This window comes from Muscardinus avellanarius, assembly GCF_963383645.1.
Source record: "Muscardinus avellanarius genome assembly, chromosome: 2".
NCBI classification, from domain to species: domain Eukaryota; kingdom Metazoa; phylum Chordata; class Mammalia; order Rodentia; family Gliridae; genus Muscardinus; species Muscardinus avellanarius.
In genome coordinates, this window is record NC_137787.1 from 83,755,341 (window position 1) to 83,782,119 (window position 26,779).

At 43.0% G+C, this 26,779-nt stretch overlaps 1 protein-coding gene across 1 annotated transcript in view; it reads left to right on the top strand.

Annotated features, from left to right (window-relative positions):
- Window positions 1-4,516: 4,516 nt before the first annotated feature.
- Window positions 4,517-26,779, top strand: part of NMI (N-myc and STAT interactor) — a gene marked incomplete at both ends in the record, with an annotated part of 99,455 nt that continues 77,192 nt past the window's right edge. The window contains one exon of the mRNA XM_080689394.1: window positions 4,517-4,584. Within this exon, the coding sequence (XP_080545520.1) occupies window positions 4,517-4,584 (68 nt within the window). The remainder of the gene's footprint in view (window positions 4,585-26,779) is intronic.

Consider the following 26,779-nt stretch of genomic DNA (forward strand, 5'->3'; position numbering starts at 1 on the left):
ATCCTTGGAGTGTTGGACGAAAGATGTGTAGACAGTAATAAAGTTAAGAAAAATATGAGCTGGTGTGTTGTGGTGCATGCCTGTAAACCCAGTACTGGGAGGGCTGAGATTGGAGGATCACAGGTTCAAGAACCGCCTCAGCAACAAAAAGTAAAAGGGCTTCCCCTTGGTTCAATTCTCAGTACCACAAAAATGAAAGGAAGAAAGGAAGAAAGGAAGAAAGAAATAAAGAAAGGGAAAGACACACAGAAAAAATATGGCCTGAACTTCTCCCCATCACTCTGACTTTGAAGATTATCAAAATAATAGGTAATAATTACCACAATAAAGTCACTATGCCTTTAAGTATTCCAAACCTTTCTTCTTTTCTACAAAAAAGCAAGCTGTTTGGGTAACATGTCTGGTAATATTCCCACCGCTGCTGATGGAGGCATTTCCTGTTGTTGATTAATAGCCATTTATTGGCAACTCCGGTTTTTCTGTTCTTCATTACTAAGTCTCTACTCTTTGGGCCAAACTGCTTCCATTTTCTTGCGTCATAGCACCCAGTTCTCCCATGCTGTCTTAGTTCCTCCAACAATATTGGCTCCCTTTGAAAGAGCCAACTCTCAAGCCAGACATGGTGGTGCACCCCTGTAATCCCATTACTTGGGAGGCTGAGACAGGGGGATTCCAGGTTTAAGAACAGCCTCAGCAATTTAGTGAGATCCTGTTTCAAAACATAAAATAGAGCTGAGGTATAGCTCAGAGGTAGAACCACCCTGGGTTCAATCCCTAGTAATGCACTGAACATCACAGGTTTGTCCTTGTCTCATCTCTCCTCAAAAGGGCAGTTGTAAACCGGGCGTGATGGCACATGCTTATAATCCACCTCAGCAACTTAATGAGACCCTGTTTCCAAATAAAATATAAAATAGGTCTAGGAGTGTAGCTGGTAGAAAGCCCCTGGGTTCCATCTCTAGTACCACAAAACAAAACAACTACAAAAAAAGGGTAGTTGTAGAGTTGTAGCTAAAGGTACAGAATTTCCTGGACACTCACTAAGCTATGCAACCATTTCTTAGGGTTTGAACGTCTCTATCTCTATGGCAAATAAGAGAGGAGGGAAAGTTTACCGATTGGGTTAGAGGGTTTAAATTTGGTGCAAAAGAGAAGGGTGAAGACTAGACCATGTGGGCGAGACTATGGAGCACGTAGGCATGGCCATGAAGATTGGATGAATAGATAGTTGGAAGAAACAAATCATGATGTTTCTCTAGAAAGTGAAATTAGATGAGTGTTTTAAGTTTGTGGTTTAGGAAGTAAATTTAATGTCATTCATGCGCTGTTACAGCAAAAGCATCATAGCCCTTCCTGTCGTTTGGTCACATTCTCTGGTCATGACATTTCTGCATCTCTTGCAAACACTTAATTTCCCCCAGTTTTTTCTTTTTTTCTTTTTTCTTTTTCTTTTTTCTGTGGCATTGGGGATTAAGCCAAGGGACATTCTACCTCTAGTTACACTCTCAGCCCATTTATTTATTTATTTATTTAATTTATTTATTGGTACTGGGGATTGAACCCAGGAGCATTCTACCTCCAAGGTATACCCTCAGTCTATTTTATTTTTTATTTTGAAACAGGGTTTCAGCCGGGCGTGGTGGCGCACACTTGTAATCCCTGCACTTGGGAGGCTGAGACAGGAGGATCGCACAGGTTCGAAGCCAGCCTCAGCTACTTAGTGAGGCTCTCAGAACTTAGTGAGACCCTGTTTCCAAATAAAATAGAAAACAGGTCTGGGAGTATAGCCCGGAGGTAGAAAGCCTCTGGGTTCCTACCCCAGTACCACACCCCCCCCCCCCAAAAAAAAAAAAGAAAAAGAAACAGGGTTTTACTAAGTTGTGGAGGACCTTGGTCACTTGCTGGGCCTGGCCTTGAACCTGTGATCCTCCTGACTCACGTACTGCACCTTTCCAGCACTGAGATTACAGGCATGCACCATCGCTCCTGGTCCCCTAGCTTTTATTTATGAAAAATTACTCGGAGGAAAACATTGGCAATTAATCTTTACTTAGACCTGGTAGCTAACAGCATATCCTCTCCTGTGTTCATTTACATTTTAATGAAGCTCCAAGCATAGCAGGATGTGAGCATTCAATTTGTTTTAACATAAAAATTTAATGAGATGCTTGGACAGATTAACCCAATCTAGGATGAAAGATTTCTCCCCCAGCTTGCAAGCAGAATATAAACATTTATCCTTAACTCTGTACAGTGTTTGAAAACCTTGTCCTGCCTGTCATCAAGGAAATAGAGAACAATGCCTAATGAGGTAGGATCTGATTTTAAGGGATTGTTCAATTCTGTTGCAGAAGAAAAGATAATTTTTTTTTGCGTGTCTGGGGATGGAACCCAGAGGCATTTGACCTCCGAGCTACACCCACTGCCCTTTTTTTTAAATTTTATTTTGAAACAGAGTCTCACTGAGTTGCAGAGGGCCTCAGGTCTCAGCCTCCCCAATGCTGGTATTACAAGCGTGCACCACCATGCCCGTTTTTTTTTGTTTTGTTTTTGTTTTTGTTTTTCACTTTTTGTAACGGGGTCTCACTGTTCCTGAGGTTCTTACTAAGTTGCTGAGGTTGGCTGAGAATCTGTGGTTCTCCTGTCTCAGCCTCCAAAGTACTGGGATCATAGGTGTGCACCACCTGGCTGCCCAGTTTATTTTATTTTATTTTTTAAAAGAAGTGTATTATTTTATTTATTTATTTATTTATTTATTTATTTATTTATTTATTTATTTTTTGGTGGTACTGGGGGTGGAACCCAGAGGCTTTCTACCTCCGGGCTATACTCCAAGACCTTTTTTATATTTTATTTGGAAACAGGGTCTCACTAAGTTGCTGAGAGCCTCACTAAGTAGCTGAGACTGGCTTCGAACCTGTGCGATCCTCCTGTCTCAGCCTCCCAAGCTCAGGGATTACAAGCGTGTGCCACCACGCCCGGCCCAGTTTATTCTTTATTTTGAGATATACTTTGCTTAATTGCCCAGGCTAGCCTCCAATTTAGTATCTTCCTGTCTTAGCCTCCTGAGTAGATGGGATTCCTGGCATGTACTACCATGCAGGACGCACTGACTTATTTTATACTTGCCTTCACTGGATGATAACCCAGCAAGACTATGTTTTCTGCAGAGGCATTTTCTTCCCTTTTCCCCACCCCAGATTCTAATGCCCAATAAGCTTCAGTAGAAACCAGATACCTAAGAGCTTAGTGGGGACACTCCATGCCTGATGGGGCAGACATGAATTGTCCATGTCTGGCACATCGGCTGGCACAGTATGTTAGAGATGCTATTATTGAGCCGGGCATGGTGGTGCACGGTTGTAATCCCCGCACTTGGGAGGCTGAGACAGGCTCTCGGCAACTTGGTGAGACCCGCTTTCCAAATAAGATATAAAAATAGGTCTGGGAGTATAGCCCGGAGGTAGAAAGCCTCTGGTTTCCACCCCCAGGACCACACACACACACACACACACACACACACACACACACACACAAGAGATGCTATTATTGCACAAACTTAACAGAAAACAAAACAAAACAAAAAACATAAAGTAGAAATTCAAACATCTGCAAAGAGAATACGATGAGGTATTTTGAATCCTTTTGACATGCTCAGTTTTAGCTGACAGATAAAAGATGAAGGGTGAGTATAGACGAGGGAGAAAGAGAAAGAAAAAAGAAAAGTTATAAGCAATCACATGTCTGATTATGCTTTAAAACAGAGGGAGCATGCACTTCTGACACAATACGAAGGCTAAAACATAAATTATATCCTTTATTATATTTTGTAATCTTGGAAGAAGGAAAAGAAGGCAAGCTCAGTGACTTGCAAAATTCGTCAGTAGAAGACAGTTCTAACCCTGCCAGTAAGAACATGGAATATCAGAACACAGGATGCTCCACCCATCCTAGGATTCCCATCTCAAGGAGGGTGGGAATCCAGGAAATAAGACTTATTCCTCGTACTATTTATTTTTATTTATTTATTTTTTGGTGGTACTGGGGGTGGAACTCAGGGGCTTTCTACCTCTGGGCTATACTCCCAGACCTATTTTATACTTTATTTGGAAACAGGGTCTCACTAAGTTGCTGAAAGCCTCACTAAGTACCCTAGGGTGGCTTTGAACCTGTGCAATCCTCCTGTCCCAGCCTCCCAAGAACTGAGATTACAAGCGTGTGCCACCATGCCCGGCTCCTTGTATGATTAAAACAAAACAAAACAAAACAAAACAAAAAAAAAAAAAAATGGAGGAGCAGGGCATGGTGGCTCACTCTTGTAATCCCAGCATTTGGGAGGCTGAAACAGGAGGATTGTGGTTCAAGGACAGCCTCAGCTACTTAGTGAGGCCCTTTGCAACTCAGTGAGACCCTGTTTCAAAACAAAGAATAAAAAATCAGTCTGGGGAGTATAGCTTGGAGGTAGAAGTCCCCTGGGTTCCATGCCCAGTACCAAAAACAAAATGGAGGGTCGGGTATGGTGGTACATACCTGTAACATCCTGTACATCCCAAGTACCTTCCACAAGGCACTTGAAGACAGAAGGTACTGAGACAGGGGGGTCACAGTTTCTAGTACAGCCTCATTAATTTAATGAGGCCTTCAGCAACTTACTGATACTGTTTCAAAATAAAATATAAAATAGACTTGGAGGTGTAGCTCAGAGGTAGAATATCCCTGGGTTCAATCCCCAGGACAAAAAAAAAAAAAAAAAAAAAAAGGAGTACAATTCATCTGAATGACCTAGAATGGGTTAAAGAAATGAAGTGTGCTGGGCATGGTGGTTTATGCATTTAATTCCAGTACTTGGGAGGCTGAGACAGGAGGATCACAGGTATGAGGACAGACTCAGCAAGTAGTGAGACTCATCAACCTAGTGAGACCCTGTATCAAAATAAAAATAAAATAAATCTTGGGGTGGGTTGTAGCTTGAAGGAGAATGCCCTTGGGTCTAATCCCCAGCACCAAAAGAAAGAAAGAAAGAAAGAAAGAAAGAAAGAAAGAAAGAACGAAAGAGAGAAAGAAATAAAGAAGTGAAATGCATGAGACATTTTATTTCTTCATTTAATATGAGTGCCAGCTTCTACAGGAAGAAGAAAGGAGCATAAGTAGAACAATAGGAAATCTTTGGAAAAGTGAGATATCTAATAATTTTATAGCCCAAAGCTTTTAGACTGGGAATATGAACAAAATAATGTGCCTTCAAGTTTATAGGGAAACAAGTTAGAAAGAGAGCTGGAACTGACACTGAACTTCCCAGAGTTATGTGGAAAGATAGTTGTTAGTAATCTTTAGCAAATATTGCCAGCCCTTTACCTTCTACCAGCATGGAAGCATTGTACTTATGGCCATCTGTGGCTTAGTGGGACCATGCAATTATTTTTAGCCAATGAGAAGTGAACAGAAATTATATATATTATATCCTAGATGAAGCTATGAATGCTAATGACCCAGAGTTCTGTTTTTCTCTGGCATATAAAGAAATACTTTGCTACTCAGTACAATGTTTACACAGCCTGGGGTGCCCTAATCCCACCCTAACTGTGCTTATCTTTGAGAACAAGTCCCTGGTGGTTGGAAGTTTCTCTTCAGAGCACACACCTGTGCAGTGGCACACACCTGTAATCTTAGCTATTCGGGAGACAGAGGCGAGAGGATCCTACATTTGAGGACAGCTGGGCAACATGGTGAAACCCTGTCTCAAAATTAAAAACAAAAAGGAGCCGGGCGTGGTGGCGCACGCTTGTAATCCCAGCATTCGGGAGGCTGAGACCGGAGGATGGAGGTTCTCAGACAGCCTCAGCTACTTAGTGAGGCCCTCTGCAACTCAGTGAGACCCGGTTTAAAAATAAAGAATAAAAAATAGGGCAGGGGGTGTAGCTTGGAGGTTGAATGCCCCTGGGTTCCATCCCAGACCCGCAAAAATAAATAAATAAATAAATTAATTAATTAATTAAAAATAATACAAAAAGGGTCTGGGAAAGCTGGGCGTGGTGACTTATGCTTGCAATCCCAGTACTTGGAAGGCTGAGATAGGAGGATCACAGGATCGAGAACAGATTCAGCAAGTGAGAAGCTCATCAACTTGGCAAGACTCTGTTTCCAAATAAGAAAATTAGGCTGGGGGTATAGCTCAGAGGTAGAATCCCTCTATGTTCAATCCCAAATTTCACATACACACACACACACACACACACACACACACACACACACACACGGTTGGGGACATAGCTCAGTGGTAGAGTGATTGCCTAGCCAGTGTGAGCCCTGGGTTCAATCCTCGCATGCAAAACAAAACAAAACAAAAAATTCTTTTCATAAGAATTGGCTGAAACCAGCCAGATCTAAAATGGCCATCCAGATGAACTCTAGAAGACCTCAAATTTCATTGTAATTTCATGCTGAGTGACACACCTACCAGATCCCATGACAGGAAGCAGCAGACCATAAGGGGAGTGAGAAGGGTGGTACCGGAGTTCTGGGAAATAAATCTTTGCCCGTTACAAAAAAGAAAGAAAAAGGGCTGGGGATGTAGTTCCCTGGAAAAGCACTTGCCTGGCATGTTCATGGCCTTGGATTCAATCCCCAGTGCAGCAAAAATGAAAAATGAAAAAAGTAGATTCTGAAATATTAAGTTAAGGGATGCAATCTTTTTGTTTGTTTTTGTGGTACTCGGGATGGAACCCAGGGGCATTTGACCTCCGAGCTACACCCCCTGCCCTGTTTTTAACTCTTTATTTTGAAACAGGGTCTCACTGAGTTGCAGAGGGCCTCACTAAGTAGCTGAGGCTGTCCGCGAACCGCAATCCTCAGTTCTCAGCCTCCCGAATGCTGGGATTACAAGCATGCACCACCACGCCCGGCTGGATCCAATCTTGATAAAGTAAAAAAGTTTTGAAAAAGAAATGTCCAGAAGGGCATACACGCAAATGCCAGATATCACTACATGGTCAAATTATGTCTTCATGGTTGGATATTTTCTAATTTTTTTCTTTTTGTTCTTTTTTGCATTTTAAAATTTGTATCCAATAAACATATATTATTTCTATAACAAATAAGAAAAGTTATAATTCATATACATATATTTAAAGACATTAACTTAATTGGCATGGCACTGAGACTGGAAGATTGCAGGTTTGAAACCAGCTCCAGCAATTTAGCACGGTTCTCAGAAACCTGACCAGACCCTGGGTTGTGTGTGTGTGTGTGTGTGTGTGTGTGTGTGTGTGTGTGTTACTAGGCACTCGAAATTGAGCCCTGGGGTATTCTACCTCTGACCTATAACCCCAGCCCTATTTTATTTTTTATTTTGAAATAGGATTTCGCTAGGTTGATGAGAGTCTCACTACTTGCTAAAACTGTCCTTGAAACTGATATCTTTCTGTCTCAGCCTCCAAAGTACTGGGATTATAAGTGTGCACCACCACCCCTGGCTAATGAGACCCTGTTTCAAAAAAAAATAGGGCTGTGGTTCTAGCTTGAAGGTTGAATGTCCCGGGTTCAACCCCTAGCATTGCAAAATATCATCATCATCATCATCATCATCATCATCATCATCATCATCATCATGATGGAAAGAGTAATATACTTGGGCGTGGTGACACTTGCCTGTAATCCCAGTACTTGGGAGGCTGAGATAGGAGGGTCACAGGTTCCAGGTCAGCCTCAGCAACTTAGTGAGAGCCTGTTTCAAAATAAAAAGTAAAAAAAGAGTGGGTTGTAGATTGGAGGTAGTGTCCCTGGTTTCATTCCCTAGGAACAGACACACACACACACACACACACACAGAGTAATATTTATCTGCTGCTAACAGTACTCATAGCTGTGTCCTCGAGCATTAGATATAATTAGCCAGTCTGGGTGCATCATTCTTTTTTTTTATTTTTTATTTTGGTGGTACTGGGGGTGGAACCCAGAGGCTTTCTACCTCCGGGCTATACTCCCAGACCTTTTTAATATTTTATTTGGAAACAGAGTCTCACTAAGTAGCTGAGAGCCTCACTAAGTAGCTGTGGCTGGCTTCGAACCCGTGCGATCCTCCTGTCTCAGCCTCCCAAGCGCGGGGATTACAAGAGTGTGCCACCACGCCCGGCTAGTGTGCATCATTCTTAAAAAAAATAATAAAGCCGGGCGTGGTGGTGTACGCTTGTAATCCCAGAATTTGGGAGGCTGAGACTGGAGGATTGCGGTCTGCGGATAGGCTCAGCTACTTAGTGAGGCCCTCTGGAACTCAGTGAGACCCGGTTTCAAAATAAAGAAAAAAAAAATAGGGCAGGGGGTGTAGCTCAGAGGTCGAATGCCCCCAGGTTCCGTCCCCAGACCCGCAAAAAAAAAATAAAAAATAAAAAAATTAATCTCTCTCATTCAGGACAGCCTCCCTAAGAGAGAACTTTCTCCTCTGCCTTCCTGTGCTGCTCAACTGGGCAAGATCTTTGCATTGTCTTCCACTTTGTTCTCCTTCCAAGAAAAGAAGAGGAACCAAGTATATCTCCTAGGTCTTTTTCTTTGTTTCCAGTCACCACAAAGAAGAGGGTGGAAGTCCTAGGTTTTCTTCCTTCCTTTCTTTCTTTCTTTCTTTCTTTCTTTCTTTCTTTCTTTCTTTCTTTTTTTAGTGGTACTGGGGATGGAACCCAGGGACATTCCACCTCCAACCTATACCTCCAGCCCTATGTTTTATTCTTTATTTTCAAACAGGGTCTCACTGAGTTGCAGAGGGCCTCACTAAGTAGCTGAGGCTGTCTGTGAACCGCGATCCTCCTGTCTCAGCCTCCTGAATGCTGGGATTACAAGCATATGCCACCACGCCTGGCCTAAAGATGCTTTATTTATATATATATTTTTTATTTTTTGTGGTACCGGGGATGGAACCCAGGGGCATTGTACATCCAAGCTACACCCTTAGCCCTATTTTTAAAAAATATTTATTTATTTATTTATTTATTTATTTATTTATTTATTTATTTATTTATTGCGGTATGGGGATGGAACCTAGGGCAGTCTACCTCTGAGCTACACCCCCAGCCCTATATTTTAGTCTTTTTTTTTTTTTTTAAACAGGGTCTCACTGAGTTGCAAAGGGTTTTGCTAAGTAGCTGAGGCTGTCCTCACACTGCCAATCCTCTGGTCACCGCCTCCCGAATGCTGGGATTACAAGCGTGCGCCACAACACACAGCCCTAGGTTTCATTTGTGATTCCTCCCTTTCATCCAAACTATCTCTCTGTCCTGTGGTCTCGCCCTCCCCCACAAAATGTTGGTAGAGATTGTGATATCCTCACCACAGCAGGTTCCACTGGGCACAGGCATTGCCTGTTTCTCTATTTCCTTTGCTATTGTGTGCAGTCGTGTGGTTAGGTTCTAGCAGTCAGAATGCAAGTTAAAGTGAAGTCTAACACTTTCAGACCAGGCAAAGAGAAATTGCCCGCAGGTAGTTGCTCATTCCCATCTGATGACTGAATGAGGAGAACTTTGAGGCCCTACAGAAGAGTGGAAGGAAGCCAGGCCTGGTGGCACACACATATAATCCCAATACTTGGGAGGCAGATAGGAGGATCACAGATTCAAGGCCAGCCTTATTGAGGCCCTCAGCAACTTAGTGAGACCCTGTTTCAAAATGGAAAATAAAAGAGCCAGGCGTGGTGGCGCACACTTGTAATTCCCACCCTTGGGAGGCTGAGACAGGAGGATTGCGCAGGTTCAAAGCCAGCCTCAGCTACTCAGTGAGACCCTGTTTCCAAATAAAATATAAAAATGGGTCTGGGAGTATACCCCAGAGGTAGAAAGCCTCTGGGTTCCACCCCCAGTACCACCAAAAATAAATAAATAAATAAATAAATAAATAAATAAATAAATCGGCTGGGTGTGGTGGCACACGCTTGTAATCCCAGCATTCAGGAAGCTGAGACCAGAGGATCATAGTTTGTGGACAGCCTCAGCTACTTAGTGAGGCCCTCCGCAACTTAGTGAGACCCTGTTTCAAAATAAAGAATAAAAAACAGGGCATGGGAGTGTAGCTTGGAGGTCAAATGCCCCTGGGTTCCATCTCCAGACACACACACACACACACACACACACACACACACACACACACAAAGTTGGGCTGAGGGTGTAGTTCAGAGGTAGAATACCCCAGGTTTCATTTCCAACATCACACACAAACACACACACAAAGAGCGGGACAAAAAAGCAGCATTTTCAACCAGACATGGTGGCACACATCTATAATCCCAGTACTTGGGAGAATCACATGTTTGAGGACAGTGATAAGTTGGGTCCCTCCCTTCTCCCATGTGATCTCTCAGCAGGGACAGGAACAGGAGGTGGAACCCTGAAGGCAGAGATATTGTGAGTCCAGGTACTTTGAGACTCCAGGCTTCCCGAGACTACAGCTGTTGCGAGATAATCGGCGTTCTCACACTTACCCCCCCCCCCAAAAAAAATACCAGTTTAAAAGCAACATAATTTCCAGCCTGCCATGTGGGCGACTCAGCTGGCCGATCTGGACTATGCAGAGGGATTTTCCAGGCATATAGCTCATCGGTCCCTTCCCTGACCCGCTGACCTTGCCCAGAACCCCCTGAATCCCGGAGGTGCTGAGTTTTTTCAGATTAAAACAGATTTTTGTTACCTTGGTGGGTGCTTTGCCTCCTTTGCGGTCTCCCCAAGCCCCAACACCCCCAGTTCAACCTTTTAGACAGCCTCAGCAAGTGGTGAGACTCTCATCAACCTAGCAAGGCTTTCTTTCAAAATATAAAATAAGCCAAGTGCACACACCTGTAATCCCTGTACTTGGGAGGCTGAGACAGGAGAATCGCAGGTTTCGAGAACAGCCTCAGTAAGTAGTGAAACTCTCATCAAACTAATAAGACCCTCTTTCCAAAGAAGAAATAAATTGGGCTGGGGGTATAGCTCAAAGGTAGAATTCCTCTGTGTTCAATCCCCAGTACCTAAACAAACAAACAAATAAACAAATAATAAAATAGGGGCAGGAGCATAGCTTGGAGGTAAAATGCCTCTGGGTTCAATTCTCAGCACCCCAAAATAAATAAATAAATAAATAAATAAATAAATAAATAAATACCTCTGGGTTCAATTCTCAGCACCCCAAAATAAATAAATAAATAAATAAATAAATAAACAAATAAATAATAAATAGTGTTGGAGGTGTAGTTCGAAGGTAGAATGGCTCTGGGCTCAATCCCCAGTACCAAAAAAAAAAAAAAAAAAAAAAAAAAAAAAAAAGAAAAATGGAAAAGAAAAAAAGCTGCATTCTATATGTGACCAGATAGAGGTCAGCAACATCAATCCGGAACAAAATTCTTCTGCATTAAAACATCAAGAGTGAGATTTATTATTACACTAACTAATACAGTAACACTAATTGGTCTGTGGCTCTCTATGCTACCACGCTATGTGACAGTGTAATCTTCTACACTATTCTAATAGATTCCTCTCTCCTTTGTTCCACTCCTGGTCCTGAAGAAGTCATTCTCTGCATAGCAACCTGAATGTTTGTTTCAAAGCCCAGGGGGCTCGGGACGTAGAGGGCATGCTTAGCATGTGTGAGGTCTCGGGTTTAAACTCCAGTAATCCTCACTTTTGCGAAGCACATATCAGACCTCATAACTCCCATGCTTCAAGCCCCTTTTTTTCTGTAGCAGCAAAAATAACATCAGTCTCATCATGGTTTCCAGCCCTGTCCCCTTTTGCTGCCCAAACACACTGGCTCTTGTCTACTTCCCCAACAACAGCCATCCTGCTCTAATCTGAACATGCCAGTCTTGTTCACACTGGAGGGATTTTGCAGGTACTGTAAATTTATTTATTTATTTATTTATTTATTTATTTATTTATTTATTTGTACTAGGGGTGGAACCCAGGGACTTTTCTACCTCTAGGCTACACTCCCAGACCTATTTTATACTTTGATTTGGAAACAGAGTCTCTTAAGCCAGCGAGGCTGGCTTCGAACCTGCACAAGCCTCCTATCTGAGCCTCCCAAGTGTGGGGATTACAAGTGTGCACCACCACGCCCGGGTACTGTACCTTTTTTAAAAAATGATTTTCCCTTTTTATGCTAGAAGTTGAACCCATGGGTGTTCCATCTCTAAGCTAAACCTCCTAGCTCTATTTTTTCATTTCTAATTTTGAAACAAGGTCTCCCTAAATTGCTAAGGTTGGCCTCAAACCTGCAGTCTTCCTGTCTCCACCTCCCAAGTACACGGATTACAGTTGTGCGCCAACACTCCTGGCTATAGGACCTTATTTATTTTCCATTTCAAGTTTATCAAGGTATAATTTACATTCAGTAAAGTCGTGTGTGTGTGTGTGTGTGTGTGTGTGTGCGCGTGTGTGTGTGTGTGTGTGTGTGTGTGTGTGTGTGTGTATTACAAGGGATTGAACCCAAGGTCACTTTATCTCTGAGATATACACCCAGCCCTATTTTTGATTCCTTATTTTGAAACAGGGTCTCACTAAGGTGTGGAGGGCCTCCCTAAGTGGCTGAGGCTGGCCGAGAACCTGTGACCTCCTGTCTCAGTCTCCCAAGTACTGGCATGCACCACCAGTAAAGTCATTCTTTATAAGGATTCATTCTATAAATCCTAACAATGCATTCAGTTCTTTATTTTTTTTTTTTTTTTCGGGTCTGGGGGTGGAACCCAAGGGGATTCGACCTCCGAGCTACACTTCCTGCCCTATTTTTTTATTCTGTATTTTGAAACCGGCTCTCACTGAGTTGCAGAGGGCCTCACTGAGTAGCTGAGGCTGTCCTCGAACCGCGATCCTCGGGTCTCAGCCTCCCAAATGCTGGGATTACAAGCGTGCGCCACCACGCCCGGCTCAGTGCATTCAGTTCTATCTACCACTATCCCGTTCAAGACGTGGAGCATTTCCATCACTCCCAAAAGTCCCCTCAATATCACCCAATTTTATTTTATTTTTATTTATTTATTTATTTATTTATTTTTGGTGGTACTGGGGGTGGAATCCAGAGGCTTTCTACCTCCGGGCTATACTCCCAGGCCTTTTTATATTTTATTTAGAAAAAGGTTCTCACTAAGTTTCTGAGAGCCTCACTAAGTAGCTGAGGCTGGCTTCGAACCTGTGCAATCCTCCTGTCTCAGCCTCCCAAGCGCGGGGATTACAAGCGTGCACCACCACGCCTGGCATCACCCAATTTTAAATCTTGGCACTAAAGCCAGGTGTGGTGGTGCACACTTGTCATGCCAATATTTGAGAGGCTGAGACAGGAGGATTGCAGTTTCAAAGATATTCTCAACAAGTACTGAGACACTCATTAACCTAGTGAGACCCTGTTTCCAAATAAAAACAAGCAAATAAACAAACAAAACATAGGGCTGGGGGTGTAGTTCAGAGGTAGAATGCCCCTGGGTTCAATCCCTAGCACTACACACACACACACACACACACACACACACACACACATCTTGGCACTAAATTTATCACAACTTTATTGTTATTATTATTATTATTATTATTATTATTATTATTATTATTAGTGGTACTGGGGGTGGAACCCAGAGGCTTTCTACCTCCAGGCTATAATCCCAGACCTTTTTTATATTTTATTTGGAAACAGGGTCTCACTAAGTTGCTGAGAGCCTCACTAAGTAGCTGAGGCTGGCTTCGAACCCGTGCGATCCTCCTGTCTCAGCCTCCCAAGCGCGGGGATTACAAGCGTGCACCAACATGCCTGGCCACAATCTAGTATTATTACTTATTTATGCATTCACTTTTATTTTCATTCATTATTTGTCATTTACTGGGCTAAAGATACATGAATTTACAGTGCCCAAAATATGCCTGATAGATAACAGACTGTTGAGTTGGACATGGTGGCACATGCTTTTAATCCCAGTACTTGGGAGGCTGGGACAGAAGAATTGCAGCTTTGAGGCCAGCCTTAGAAATTTAGCAAGACCCAGTTGGGTGTGGTGGCGCATGCTTGTAATACCAGTGCTTGGGAGGCTGAGACAGGAGCGTTGCACAGGTTCGAAGCCAGCCTCAGCTAATTAGTGAGGCTCTCAGCAACTTAGTGAGACCCTGTTTCCAAATAAAGTAAAAATAGGTAGGAGAATTCCGGGAAGATGGCGACCGAGAAAAGCGGGGCTTAAGAGCCCCGCTAACAACCAATCTCCATTACCACAAAATCAGCGCCTTTCATAGCCAGAAAACACCATCACCAGAGAAACAAAAAAAATCACCAGGCTCCAGAGAGAAAGCAGACTGAGAACAGAGCTCAGAGCCACAGAGGAGATACACGGGCCTCACGCCCGAGGACGCGGCAGCAGCGCCATACTGCCGGCGGCAGCGGCGAGTACACCGGACGGCTACAGCAAGCCGAGGTGAGCCGCTGCGGAACAGCCAGATGGGATCTTTCGGCGCAGGTAAAATCTAAAGCTCCCAGTGGCTGAGCTCAGCTCACGCGCAGGGACTCAGAGTGAAACTCAAAACCAAGAAGAAATACGCCAGCCTCACAGCCGAGGGCATAGCAGCGGCGCCATATTGCCACCGGCGGCAGCAGCAGTGAATTCACCGAGTCCAGTACAGCTACATCTGCGTACTCAAGAACAGTGAGTCAAATTGCAGGCCACAGAGGAGAAATCCTAGTACTGTACTTCCTGGGACTTGACCCAGTGGGGAAGTGGCGGTGGCAGAGATATCACACCATAGGAGAACGTGCAACCGGGCACCTCCCATAGTCTAAAGCAGCCTCTATTGACTCCCTGGGTCGGAGACTATGTGATACAACCCAGTAAAGGAGTAGTGGGGTCAGAGATACTACAGACTCGAGATCCAGAGCACCTTAAGTGAAGTCTAGTGACCCAAGGGAAGAACCCAGTGAAGGCACAAACTTCCGAAATCATGGGAAAGAGGAATAACACTGGAGCAATGAACGCCCACAACCCCACAACATCAGAACCCGATAAAACAGAAAATCAGAGATTTCTAGAAGATCAAATCAGGAAAATAACTGTAGAAATAATAGAGGTGCTTTGAAAAGAATTCAGAGAGAGCCAAAAAGAGATAAAGGATGCAATTAATGAAGTAAAGGCCTCAATTCAAAGCACGAACAACCGATTAGACCACATGGAGAACAGAATCTCACTCTTAGAAGATGATCATTCCAAAAATGAACGCATAGTTTCTAATCTAGAAAAAAAAATCCGACAGCAGGAATCTGACATTGAAGAAATATGGGCCCATTTTAAGAGAGCTAACCTAAAAATAATTAGAATAGAGGAGGGAAAAGAAAGTGAAACCAAAGGGATCAACAATCTCTTCAAGGAAGTAATAGCAGAAAGTTTTCCAAACATAGAGCAAGAGGTCGATACACAGGTCCAGGAAACTTATAGAACTCCCTTTAGACAGGATCAGAGAAGAGGATCCCCATGCCACATAATTGTCAAAATGACCAATGTGGAAGCCAAGCAGAGAATCTTAAAGGCAACAAAAACAAAGGGCCAAGTGACATTCAGAGGCAAACCAATTAGAATCACTCCAGACTTCCCAAACAAAGTCATGAGAGCCAGAAGGGCTTGGAGTAACATATTCCAAACTCTGAAAGAAAACAACTTCCAGCCAAAAATTTCCTACCCAGCAAAACTTTCTATCAAATTAGATGGGGAAATAAGAAACTTCCATGACAAACAGAAACTGAAGGAATTTATGTCTTCAAAACCAGCACTAGAGAAAATACTCAAAGAGATTAACTACAAAGAAGAAATAGGTAACACACACCAGAACCAGAGAAACAAGATTTTCCATCCAACAGACAACTAAGATTGGTTATCTGTGGAGATTTATTATTTATGTTAGTCTTTTACCTATCTCTAAATTGTATTGTTTGCCTTTATTGTTGTTAATTTTTAGGATGTCTAGTTGGAATATTAATATACCTTCAGATATAGCATTTGAAAATATTTTATCCCATTCTATTAGTAACTTTGTCTTTGGATTATACATTGTCTTTGGATATACAATATTTTTTTTTATTTTTTTAGGGAGTTTGTATACCCTTCTGTTGCTTGTGCCATAGAAATCATATCCAAGAAATCACTGCCAATGTCAATGTTGTGAGGTTTTATGACCCAGATTTTCTTCTAAAAGTTTATAGTCTTAAGATTTATATTTAGGTCTTTTATCTATTTTGAGTTAATATTTGTATATGGTGTTAGGTAAGGGTCCATTTTTTTTTCTTTTTCATGAGATTATTATTTTTCAACAATATTTAGTTAAAAGATTATTATTTCCTCCACCAAATGTTCGTGGAAACCTTGTCAAAAATAACTTGACAATATAGGGAAGAATTTAGCTCTAGGCTTTTATTTAACTCCAATGGTTTATATATCTGCCTTTATAACAGTACTACACTGTTTCAATTATTGTAGCTTTATATGGTTTGAAATCAGAAAATATATATCTTCTAGCTTTGTTCTTTTTCAAGATCGTTTTGGGTATCTAGAGTCCATATTCCATATTAGGATAGATTTTTTTTTCTGATAAATAAATATATAAATATATGATAGTTTCACCTAAAAAAATAGAAAAAAAATTCTCTGGTAAGAAAGAACGCAAAGAGAAATATTGAAATGTTATCTTTAAGTCATCAAAAGCTTGGTATCAGACAAATGAAACTGTTATGTGAAATTATCATTTTTAATTTTGGATAAATTGCTATAATACTAGATGTCAACCACTAAGCCAAGCATGGGAAGGAGGGATGGGGAGAGAATGGGGTGGGGATCGGGTGGGGGCTGACTGGGCGATGTGTGCATGTGTGTCTACAAAAGTTTGTATCCCACTATGATGTATGAATACAGTGCACCAATTAAAAAAAAAAATAGGTAGGAGCCGGGCGTGGTGGCGCACGCTTGTAATCCCAGCATTTGGGAGGCTGAGACTGGAGGCTCTCAGACAGCCTCAGCTGCTTAGTGAGGCCCTCTGCAACTCAGTGAGACCCGGTTTCATAATAAAGAATAAAAAAAAAAAAATAGGGCAGGGGGTGTAGCTTGGAGATCAAATGCCCCTGGGTTCTATCCCCAGACCCCCCCCCACACACACACACAAATAAATAAATTAAAAAATAAATTAAAAAAGTAAAAATAGGTCTGGGAATATAGCCCGGAGGTAGAAAAGCCCTTGGCTTCCACCCCCAGTACCACAATAAATAAATAAATAAACAAATACATACATACATACATACATACATACATACATACAGTAAGTTGCGCATGTTGGTGCATACTTGTAATCCCAGCATTTGGGAGGCTGAGACAGGAGGATTGCAGTTTGAGGACAGCCTCACCTACTTCGGCCCTTCAAAACTCAGTGAGACCCTGTTTCAAAATAAAGAATAAGCCAGGCCTGGTGGCTCACGCTTATAATCCCAGCATTCGGGAGGCTGAGACCGGAGGATCACGGTTTGCGGACAGCCTCAGCTGCTTAGTGAGGCCCTCTGCAACTCAGTGAGACCCGGTTTCATAATAAAGAATAAAAAAAAAATAGGGCAGGGGGTGTAGCTTGGAGATCAAATGCCCCTGGGTTCTATCCCCAGACCCCCCCCCAAATAAATAAATTAAAAAATAAATTAAAAAAGTAAAAATAGGTCTGGGAATATAGCCCGGAGGTAGAAAAGCCCTTGGCTTCCACCCCCAGTACCACAATAAATAAATAAATAAACAAATACATACATACATACATACATACATACATACAGTAAGTTGCGCATGTTGGTGCATACTTGTAATCCCAGCATTTGGGAGGCTGAGACAGGAGGATTGCAGTTTGAGGACAGCCTCACCTACTTCGGCCCTTCAAAACTCAGTGAGACCCTGTTTCAAAATAAAGAATAAGCCAGGCCTGGTGGCTCACGCTTATAATCCCAGCATTCGGGAGGCTGAGACCGGAGGATCACGGTTTGCGGACAGCCTCAGCTACTTAGTGAGGCCCTCCACAACTTAGTGAGACCCTGATTCAAAATAAAGAATAAAAAAATAGGGCAAGGGGTGTAGCTTGGGGGTCGAATGCCCCTGGGTTCCATCCCTAGACCCGCAAAAAATAAATAAATAGGTAAATAAAAATAAAAATTAAAAAATAGTGCTGGAGTGTAGCTCGGAGGCAGAATGCACCTGGGTTCTATATCCAGTACCTAACACACACACACACACACACACACACACACACACACACACACACACTAAATAAATAAATAAATAAATAAGGCTAGGAGTGTAGTTTGGAGGTAAAATACCCCTGAGTTCAATCCCAACACCAAAATAAATAAATAAATAAATAAATAGTGCAGTTACTGAGTAATTAATTAAAGTAACCTAGACATTTTACATAATTTGAAACCCAGGGAGGCTCTTTCTTTTTTGGTGGTACTAGGGTGGAACCCAGAGGCCTTCTACCCTTCTACCTCTGGGCTATACTCCCAGACCTATTTTATATTTTTATTTGGAAACAGGGTCTCACTAAGTTGCTGAGAGCCTCACTAAGTAGCTGAGGCTGGCTTCGAACCTGTGTGATCCTCAGGGAGGCTCTTTCTGACATCCTTATTTTGAAGATGTAGAAATGGAAGCCCAGAGAAATTAAACTGACCCATCAAGGTCACATTATCATAATCTAGACTAAGACCCAAGTCTGTCTCTCACGTTCCCACGTCATTAATTAGGTCAACATGTTATCTCCTAGAAAGGAGAAGTGGTTTGCTGAAAGAAGCCTTTACATCTATGTAATAACTGTCATTGTTCAACTAGTGATCAGAGATATTGATGGCTGTAGGGTCAAGGGGGAAGCTGGCGCATAAATCACTGCTTCAGCACCCTAGAAAAGCAAGATTACATCGCACACACTGGGATGAGACATAGTAGCTCATAGTGATGAATGCACTCTTTAAACAAAGGATTATCTTTAAACTGTGCTAGTATCTTGGTGAGACAAACTCGCCAGGGCCAAAATGTTCCAAGAAAAGGGAAACATATATGGAGGTTGGGAAACTGAACCAATTATCCCTTGGCAACAGCCAGATGTGCAGTGCAGCTGTGGGACATGGGGGTGGAATAGGAGATGGGGGTGGTGGAAGAGGAGGCTGCTGGGAGGAGCCAGCCAACTCTTTTTTGCAAAGCTAAGGCCTTTGAATTTTTTTTTTTTTTTTTTTTTTTTGTGGTACTGTGGTTGGGACCCAGAGGCTTTCTATCTCCGGGCTATACTCCCAGACCTTTTAAAAAATATTTTATTTGGAATCAGGGTCTCACTAAGTAGCTGAGGCTGGCTTCGAATCCGTGCGATCCTCCTGTCTCAGCCTCCCAAGCGCGGGGATTACAAGCGTGCGCACCACGCCGGGCTAAGGCCTTTGAATTTTATCATGAAGTCTTGAGGTCACCTCTTGGGGGGCAAGCAACTTCCCAGAAATATTTCTTTCCTTAGTAACTTCAACTTTGAAGACACTTTTCAGAAGTCCTCTCGTTCAAGAACTTTTCTCACTCCATGGAAATCACATGCATTTATTTATTTATTTTGTGTGTGTGGTACCAGGGATTGAACCCAGGAGCATTCTATCTCTGAACTACACCCTCAGCCCAATTTTTTATTCTTTATTTTGAAACAGGGTCTCACTAAGTAACTAAGGCTGACTATGACCTGAGATTCTCCTATCTCAGCCTCCCAAGTGTTGGGATTACAAGTATGTGCTAACATGCCTGGTTTGCAGGCCTGCATTTGCTTATCTATAGATTTAGGGCTTTATTTATTTATTTATTTATTTATTTATTGTGGGTTTGGGGATGGAACCCAGGGGCATTTGACCTCTGAGCTACACCCCCTGCCCCATTTTTTATTCTTTTATTTTGAAACAGGGTCTCACTGAGTTGCAGAGGGCCTCACTAAGTAGCTGAGGCTGTCGGCGAACCGCGATCCTCCGGTCTCAGCCTCCTGAATGCTGGGATTACAAGCGTGCGCCACCACGCCCGGCAGATTTGGGGCTTTAATCTATTTTAAGGGAAGGATTTCTTTGGGGAAGGTGCACTGGGATTGAACCCAAAGGCATTCTTCCTTTGAACTATAACCCCAACCCTTATTTTTTCTTTTGCTAAGTTGCTGAGGGTATCACTAAATTGCTAAGGCTGGCCCCTAGCCTTCAATATTCCTGTCTCAGCCTCTCAAGTAATGGGATTACAAGCGTCACCATGCCTGGCAAAGGGCAGTGTGTATGTATGTGTGCGTGTGGGTAATGGGGATGGAACGCAGGGACCCTAGACCTTTATATTTTGAAATGAGGTTCGAAGCCAGCCTCAGCTACTTAGTGAGGCTTTCAGAAACTTAGTGAGACTCTGTTTCCAAATAAAATATAAAATAGGTTTGGGAGTGTAGCCCGGAGGTAGAAGCCCTCTGGGTTCCATCCCCAGTACAAAAAAAGAAAAAGAAAAAGAAAAAAAAGAAAAAAAAAGAATGGGGTCTCACTAAGTTGCTGAGACTGGCCTCGAACTTGTGATTCTCCTGTCTCAGCCTCCCAAGTACTGGTATTACATACATGTGTGCCATCACTCCTGGCTCTGGGGCAGTATCTTGAATGACTGTTTACCCTCTGAAGAGAAGAGCAACTAATGTTACTAGTAGATAAGCTACTGTAACCAAGGACAGGGGTTTCTCAGAAAGGTAAACATGGGATCCCAAAGAAACATATAAGCCTGTAAATCAAGTAGTGAGAGGCTGAGACTAGAGGATCACATGTTTGAGGCCAGCCCCAGCAATTTAGTGAGAACTTCAACAACCTAGCAAAACCCTTTTTCAAAATAAAAGATAAAAAATGGCTGGGGGTGTTGTAGCTTGGAGATAGGGCTTCCCTGGGTTCAGTCCCCAGTACCGTGAAAGAAAGAATGAAAGAAAGAAAGAAGGAAAGAAAGGAAGAAGGAAATAAAGGAAGGAAGGAAGGAAGGAAGGAAGAAAGAAAAAAAAAAGAAAACAAAAATACACATATGAGCTGAAAACGAAACAGTGCTATCCTTAAAAGGAAAATCAAAATCACAAAAGCGAAATTGGGCGTATTGGTGCCTGCCTATAATTCCAACACTGGGCAGGATGAATAAGATAGCAGGTTCTAGGACGCCCCAGCAAGTCGTGAGACTCCCAGCAACATAGTGAGATCTTGTTTCCAAATAAAAATAAAATAGGGTTGGGGGTGGAGCTCAGAGGTAGATTGCCCCTGGGTTCAATTCCCAGTATCTCTCACACACATCACAAAAGGCAGGCACCAAACTCAACTAGTTTGAGAAGAAGTCTAATTAATAGGTCAAAACCTGCCGGTTGTGGTGGCGCACGCTTGTAATCCCAGCATTTGGGAGGCTGAAACCAGAGGATCACCATTCGCGGACAACCTCAGCTACTTAGTGAGGCCCTCTGCAAATTAGTGAGACCCTCTTTCAAAATAAAAGAATAAAAAATGGGAAACCAGAGGATCACCATTCGTGGACAACCTCAGCTACTTAGTGAGGCCCTCTGCAAATTAGTGAGACCCTCTTTCAAAATAAAAGAATAAAAAATGGGGCAGGGGATGTAGCTCAGAGGTCAAATGCCCCTGGGTTCCATCCCCAGACCCGAAAAAAAAAAAAAAAAAAAAAAAGATCAAAACCTTTAGCTTGACCTGGTGGCACACACTTGTAATCCCAGCATTTGGTGGGCTGAGACAGGAGGATAAGGTTCGAGGACAACCTCAGCTACTTAGTGAAGCCCTTTGCAACTCAGTGAGACCCTGTTTCAAAATAAAGAATAAAAAATAGGCTAGAGGTGTAACTTGGAGGTAGAATGCCCCTGGGTTCCATCCATAATACTGAAAAAAAAAAAAAAATCAAAACCTAAGAGTGGAAAGCAATCACAAAACATGAAAAGAATTGTATAAAAGAGAAGCAGGAAAGCTGGGTGTGGTGGCGCATGCTTGTAATCCCAGCACTTGGGAGGCTGAGACTGGAGGATCACACAGTTTCGAAGCCAGCCTCACCTACTGAGTGTACTTAGTGAGGCTCTCAGCAACTTAGTGAGACCCTGTTTCCAAATGAAGTATAAAAATAGGTCTGGGAACAGAGGATTGCAGTTCGCAGACAGCCTCAGCTACTTAGTGAGGCTCTCCGCAGTTTAGTGAGACCCTGTTTCAAAATAAAGAATAAAGATCAGGGCAGGGGGTGTAGCTCGGAGGTCAAATGCCCCTGGGTTCCATCCCCAGACCCGCAAAAAAAAAAAAAAAAAAAAAAAAAAAAAAAAAAATTGAAATAGAAACTTAGCAAACAAATGACCTGGGTAGCAGAATATACCCAAGAGAAAACTGAATAACAGGCCAGGCGTGGTGGCGCACGCTTGTAATCCCCTCCTTTTTAAAATTTTTTGTTTTGGTTTTTTTTGAAGATTTAAAGAAGTTTATTAAAAGATGGAAATACAGAAAACAGGAAAAGCTCCATACTAGACTGGCATGGAGAGATGACTCGAATGAGTACACCCTAATCCCCTCCTTTGGGAGGCGGAGACAGGAGGATCCCGCAGGTTCGAAGCCAGCCATGCTGGCTTAAGAGACCCTGTTTCAAAAAAAAAAAAAAAAATGTATAAAATAGGTCTGGGAGTGTAGCCCGAATGTAGAAGGGCTTCCAGGAACCCCAGTACCACCAAAAAAGAAAGAGAAAAAAGAAAAAAAAGAACACTGAATAACAAATTAAGAGGTTAAAAAGAAGAATTAAGCTCCACACACATATAATCCCAGCATTTGGGAGGCTGAGACCGGAGGATTGAGGTTCGAGGACAGCCTCAGCTACCTAGTGAAGCCCTTCTCAATTTAGTGAGACCCTGTTTCAAAATAAAGAATAAAAAATAGGGCAGAGAATGTAGCTTGGATGTCAAATGCCCCTGGGTCCAATCCTCAGACCTGCAAAAAAAATTAGTATTTATTATTATTATTATTATTATTATTATTATTATTATTATTATTTTGGTGGTACTGGGGTTCCTGGAAACCCTTCTACCTCCGGGGTACACTCCCAGACCTATTTCATACTTTTATTTGGAAACGGGGTCTCTTAAGCCAGCAAGGCTGGCTTCGAACCTGCGCGATCCTCCTGTCTCAGCCTCCCAAGCTTGGGGATTACAAGCGTGTGCCACCACGCCCAGCAGAATTTATTATTTTAAAGTGAGAATACTAAGCCGGGCGTGGTGGCACATGCTTGTAATCCCAGCATTTCAGAGGCTGAGACTGGAGGATCACGGTTCGAGGATAGCCTCCACTACTTAGTGAGGCCCTCTGCAACTCAGTGAGACCCGGTTTCAAAATAAAGAATAAAAAAATAAGGCAGGGAGTGTAGCTTGGAGGTCGAATGCTCCTGGCTTCCATCCCCAGACCCGCAAAAAAAAAAAAAAAAAGTGAGAATACTGAGCTGGGCATGGTGGCAGATGCTTGTAATCCCAGCATTTGGGAGGCTGAGACAGGAGGATTCGGGTTTGCAAACAGCCTCAGCTACTTAGTGGGGGTCTTTGCAACTCAGTGAGAACCTGTTTCAAAATAAAGAATAAAGAAATAGGCTGGGGGTGTCACTCAGAGGTAGAATGCCCCTGGGTTTCATCCTTACTACTACAAAAAATAAAAAATAATAAAGTGAGAATACTATATAGTGATGCATGCATACCCAATTTTTTTTTTTTTTTTTTTTTGCAGCACAGTTCACAATAAGCAAGCTATGGAACCAACCTAGGTGTCCATCAGCAGATAAAAATGTGATCTATACACATAGTGGAGTTTTCTTTTGTTTTGTTTATTTTTATGCTGGGGATTAAATCCAGGGGCATCTACCTCTGAGGTACACCCCCAGCCCTCTACCATACCTCCCCTCCCTTCCTGCCTGTCTTCTTTCTTTTCTCTTTCTTTCTCATTTCTCTTGCTCCCTTTCTCTTTCCCTCCCTTCTCTCTTTTTCTAACACACACACACACACACACACATAGAGCTTGATGAAATAAAGAGAAGAAAGACATTCCAAGAGAGAGTACTGCATTTTGGATTTTCCGAGGGGAGTTCCCCGTCTTCCTTCTTTTCCTTCTTGGTTTTGTCCCTCCCACGGGTCAGAAGAAATGTGCTCAGCAGCATGTGAAGGTGCCTGTACTCTGCCCAGAGACTTCCCAAATGGAAGAGGTGATGAGTTGGGAGAAGAGACTTTTGAGGGAGAAGAGTGTTGTCCTGAGCCAGGGAAGAGACTCAGATATTGTGTTTTTTGAAAACTGCTGAGCCCGGGGTGTGGTCAGTGCTAGAGTGCTTGCCTGTCATGCCTGAATCCTCTGCTCCACATACACACAAAAGCCATCCCAAATTTTCCTCATTTCTGCCTCTCTTCCTGCTGTGCTTGTAGGTGAGTGGGTTTTGAAATTCATTTGTAAAAGTGGCGAACATTGAGCCCCGCGTGGTGGCGCACACTTGTAATCCCCAGGGTTGAGACTGGGAGATCGCGGTTCATGGACAGCCTCAGCTACTTAGTGAGGCCCTCCGCAGCTTAGTGAGACCCTGTTTCAAAATAGAGAATAAAAAATTGGCCAGGTGTGGTGGTGCACACTTGTAATCCCAGCATTCGGTAGACCGAGACAAGAGAATCGTGGTTCATGGACAGCCTCAGCTACTTAGTGAGGCCCTTTGCATCTCAGTGAGACCCTGTTTCAAAATAAAGAATACAAAATAGGGCAGGGGGTATAGCTCGGAGGTAGAATGCCCCTGGGTTCCAATCCCAGACTAGAAAAAAAAAAAAACCACCCAAAAACAAAAAGCAAAAAACAAAATAAAGAATAAAAAATAGGGAATGGAGTGTAGCTCAGAGGTCGAATGCCTCTGGGGTTCCATTCCCAGACCTGCAAAAAAAAAAAAAAAAAAAAAAAAAAAGTGGCAAACATTACTTCTTTATTAAAATTAAATTTTTCTCAAAAGTCAATATAATTATTGTAACTATAAAATGATAAGTCATGGTGTGACATTCCAAGCTTCTTGTCCTGCCCAGCCATCTTGCATCCACTCTTCCACACATTCTAACCTGGGTTCCCTATCTCCTGGGACAAATTCCTCTTTATCTTCCTCATTATTTGTCTCTGGGTTAGATTTGCTGCTTACCTTTTCCCTTCCTTCCTTCCTTCCTTCCTTCCTTCCTTCCTTCCTTCCTTCCTCCCTCCCTCCCTCCCTTCCTTCCTTCCTTCCTTCCTTCCTTCTTTCCTTCCTTCCTTTCTCTCTCTTTCTCTCTCTCTCTCTCTCTCTCTCTCTCTCTCTTTCCTTCCTCTTCCTTTCTTTCTTTCTCTCTTTCTCTCTTTCTTTCTTTCTCCCCCCCCCCCAACCAGGGGCATTCTACCTTTGAGCTATACCCCCAGCCCTTTAAAAAAAAAAATTTTGGACTTCCGGGAAGATGGTGACCGAGAAAAGCGGGGCTTAAGAGCCCCGCTAACAACAAATCTCCATTACCACAAAATCAGCGCCTTTCATAGCCAGAAAACACCATCACCAGTGAAACAAAAAATTCACCAGGCTCCAGAGAGAAAGCGGACTGAGAACAGAGCCACAGAGGAGATACACCGGCCTCGCGCCTGAGGACGCGGCAGACGAGGCAGCAGTTACATACTGCCGGCGGCAGCGGCGAATTCACAGGACGGCTACAGCAAGCCGAGGTGAGCCACTGTGGAACAGCTAGGTGGGATTTCTCCGCGCAGAGAGCATCTAAAGCTCCCAGTGGCCGAGCTCAGCACACGCTGCAGGGATTCAGAGTAGAAATCAAAATCAAGAAGAAAAACGCCAGCCCCGCATCCGAGGGCATAGCAGCGGCGCCATATTGGTACCAGCGGCAGCAGCAGCGAATTCAGCGAGGCCAGTACAGCCACATCTGCGTACGCAAGAACAGTGAGTCAAACTGCGGGCCACAGAGGAGAAATCCCAGTACTGTACTCCCTGGGACTTGACCCAGTGGGGGAGGGGCGGTGGCAGAGATATCACACCATAGGAGAACGTGCAACCTGGCACCCCCCACAGTCTAAAGCAGCCTCTATCGACTCTCTGGGTCGGAGACTCTGTGATAAAACCCAGTAAAGGAGTAGTGGGGTCTGAGATACTACTGACTCGAGATCCAGAACACCTTAAGGGAAGTCATAGTGACCCAAGGGAAGAACCCAGAGAAGGCACAAACATCCGAAATCATGGGAAAGAGGAATAATACTGGAGCAATTAATGCCCACAACCCCACAACATCAGAACCCGATAAAACAGAAAATCAGAGATTTCTAGAAGATCAAATCAGGAAAATAACTGTAGAAATAATAGAGGTGCTTCGAAAAGAACTCAGAGAGAGCCAAAAAGAGATAAAGGATGCAATTAATGAAGTAAAGGCCTCAATTCAAAGCACAAACAACCGATTAGAACACATGGAGAACAGAATCTCGCTCTTAGAAGATGAGCAATCCAAAAATGAACGCATAGTTTCTAATCTAGAAAAAAATATCCGACAGCAGGAATCTGACATTGAAGAAATATGGGCCCATTTTAAGAGAGCTAACCTAAGAATAATTGGAATAGAGGAGGGAAAAGAAAGTGAAACCAAAGGGATCAACAATCTCTTCAAGGAAGTAATAGCAGAAAATTTTCCAAACATAGAGCAAGAGGTTGATACAAAGGTCCAGGAAACTTATAGAACTCCCTTTAGACAGGATCGGAGAAGAGGATCCCCAC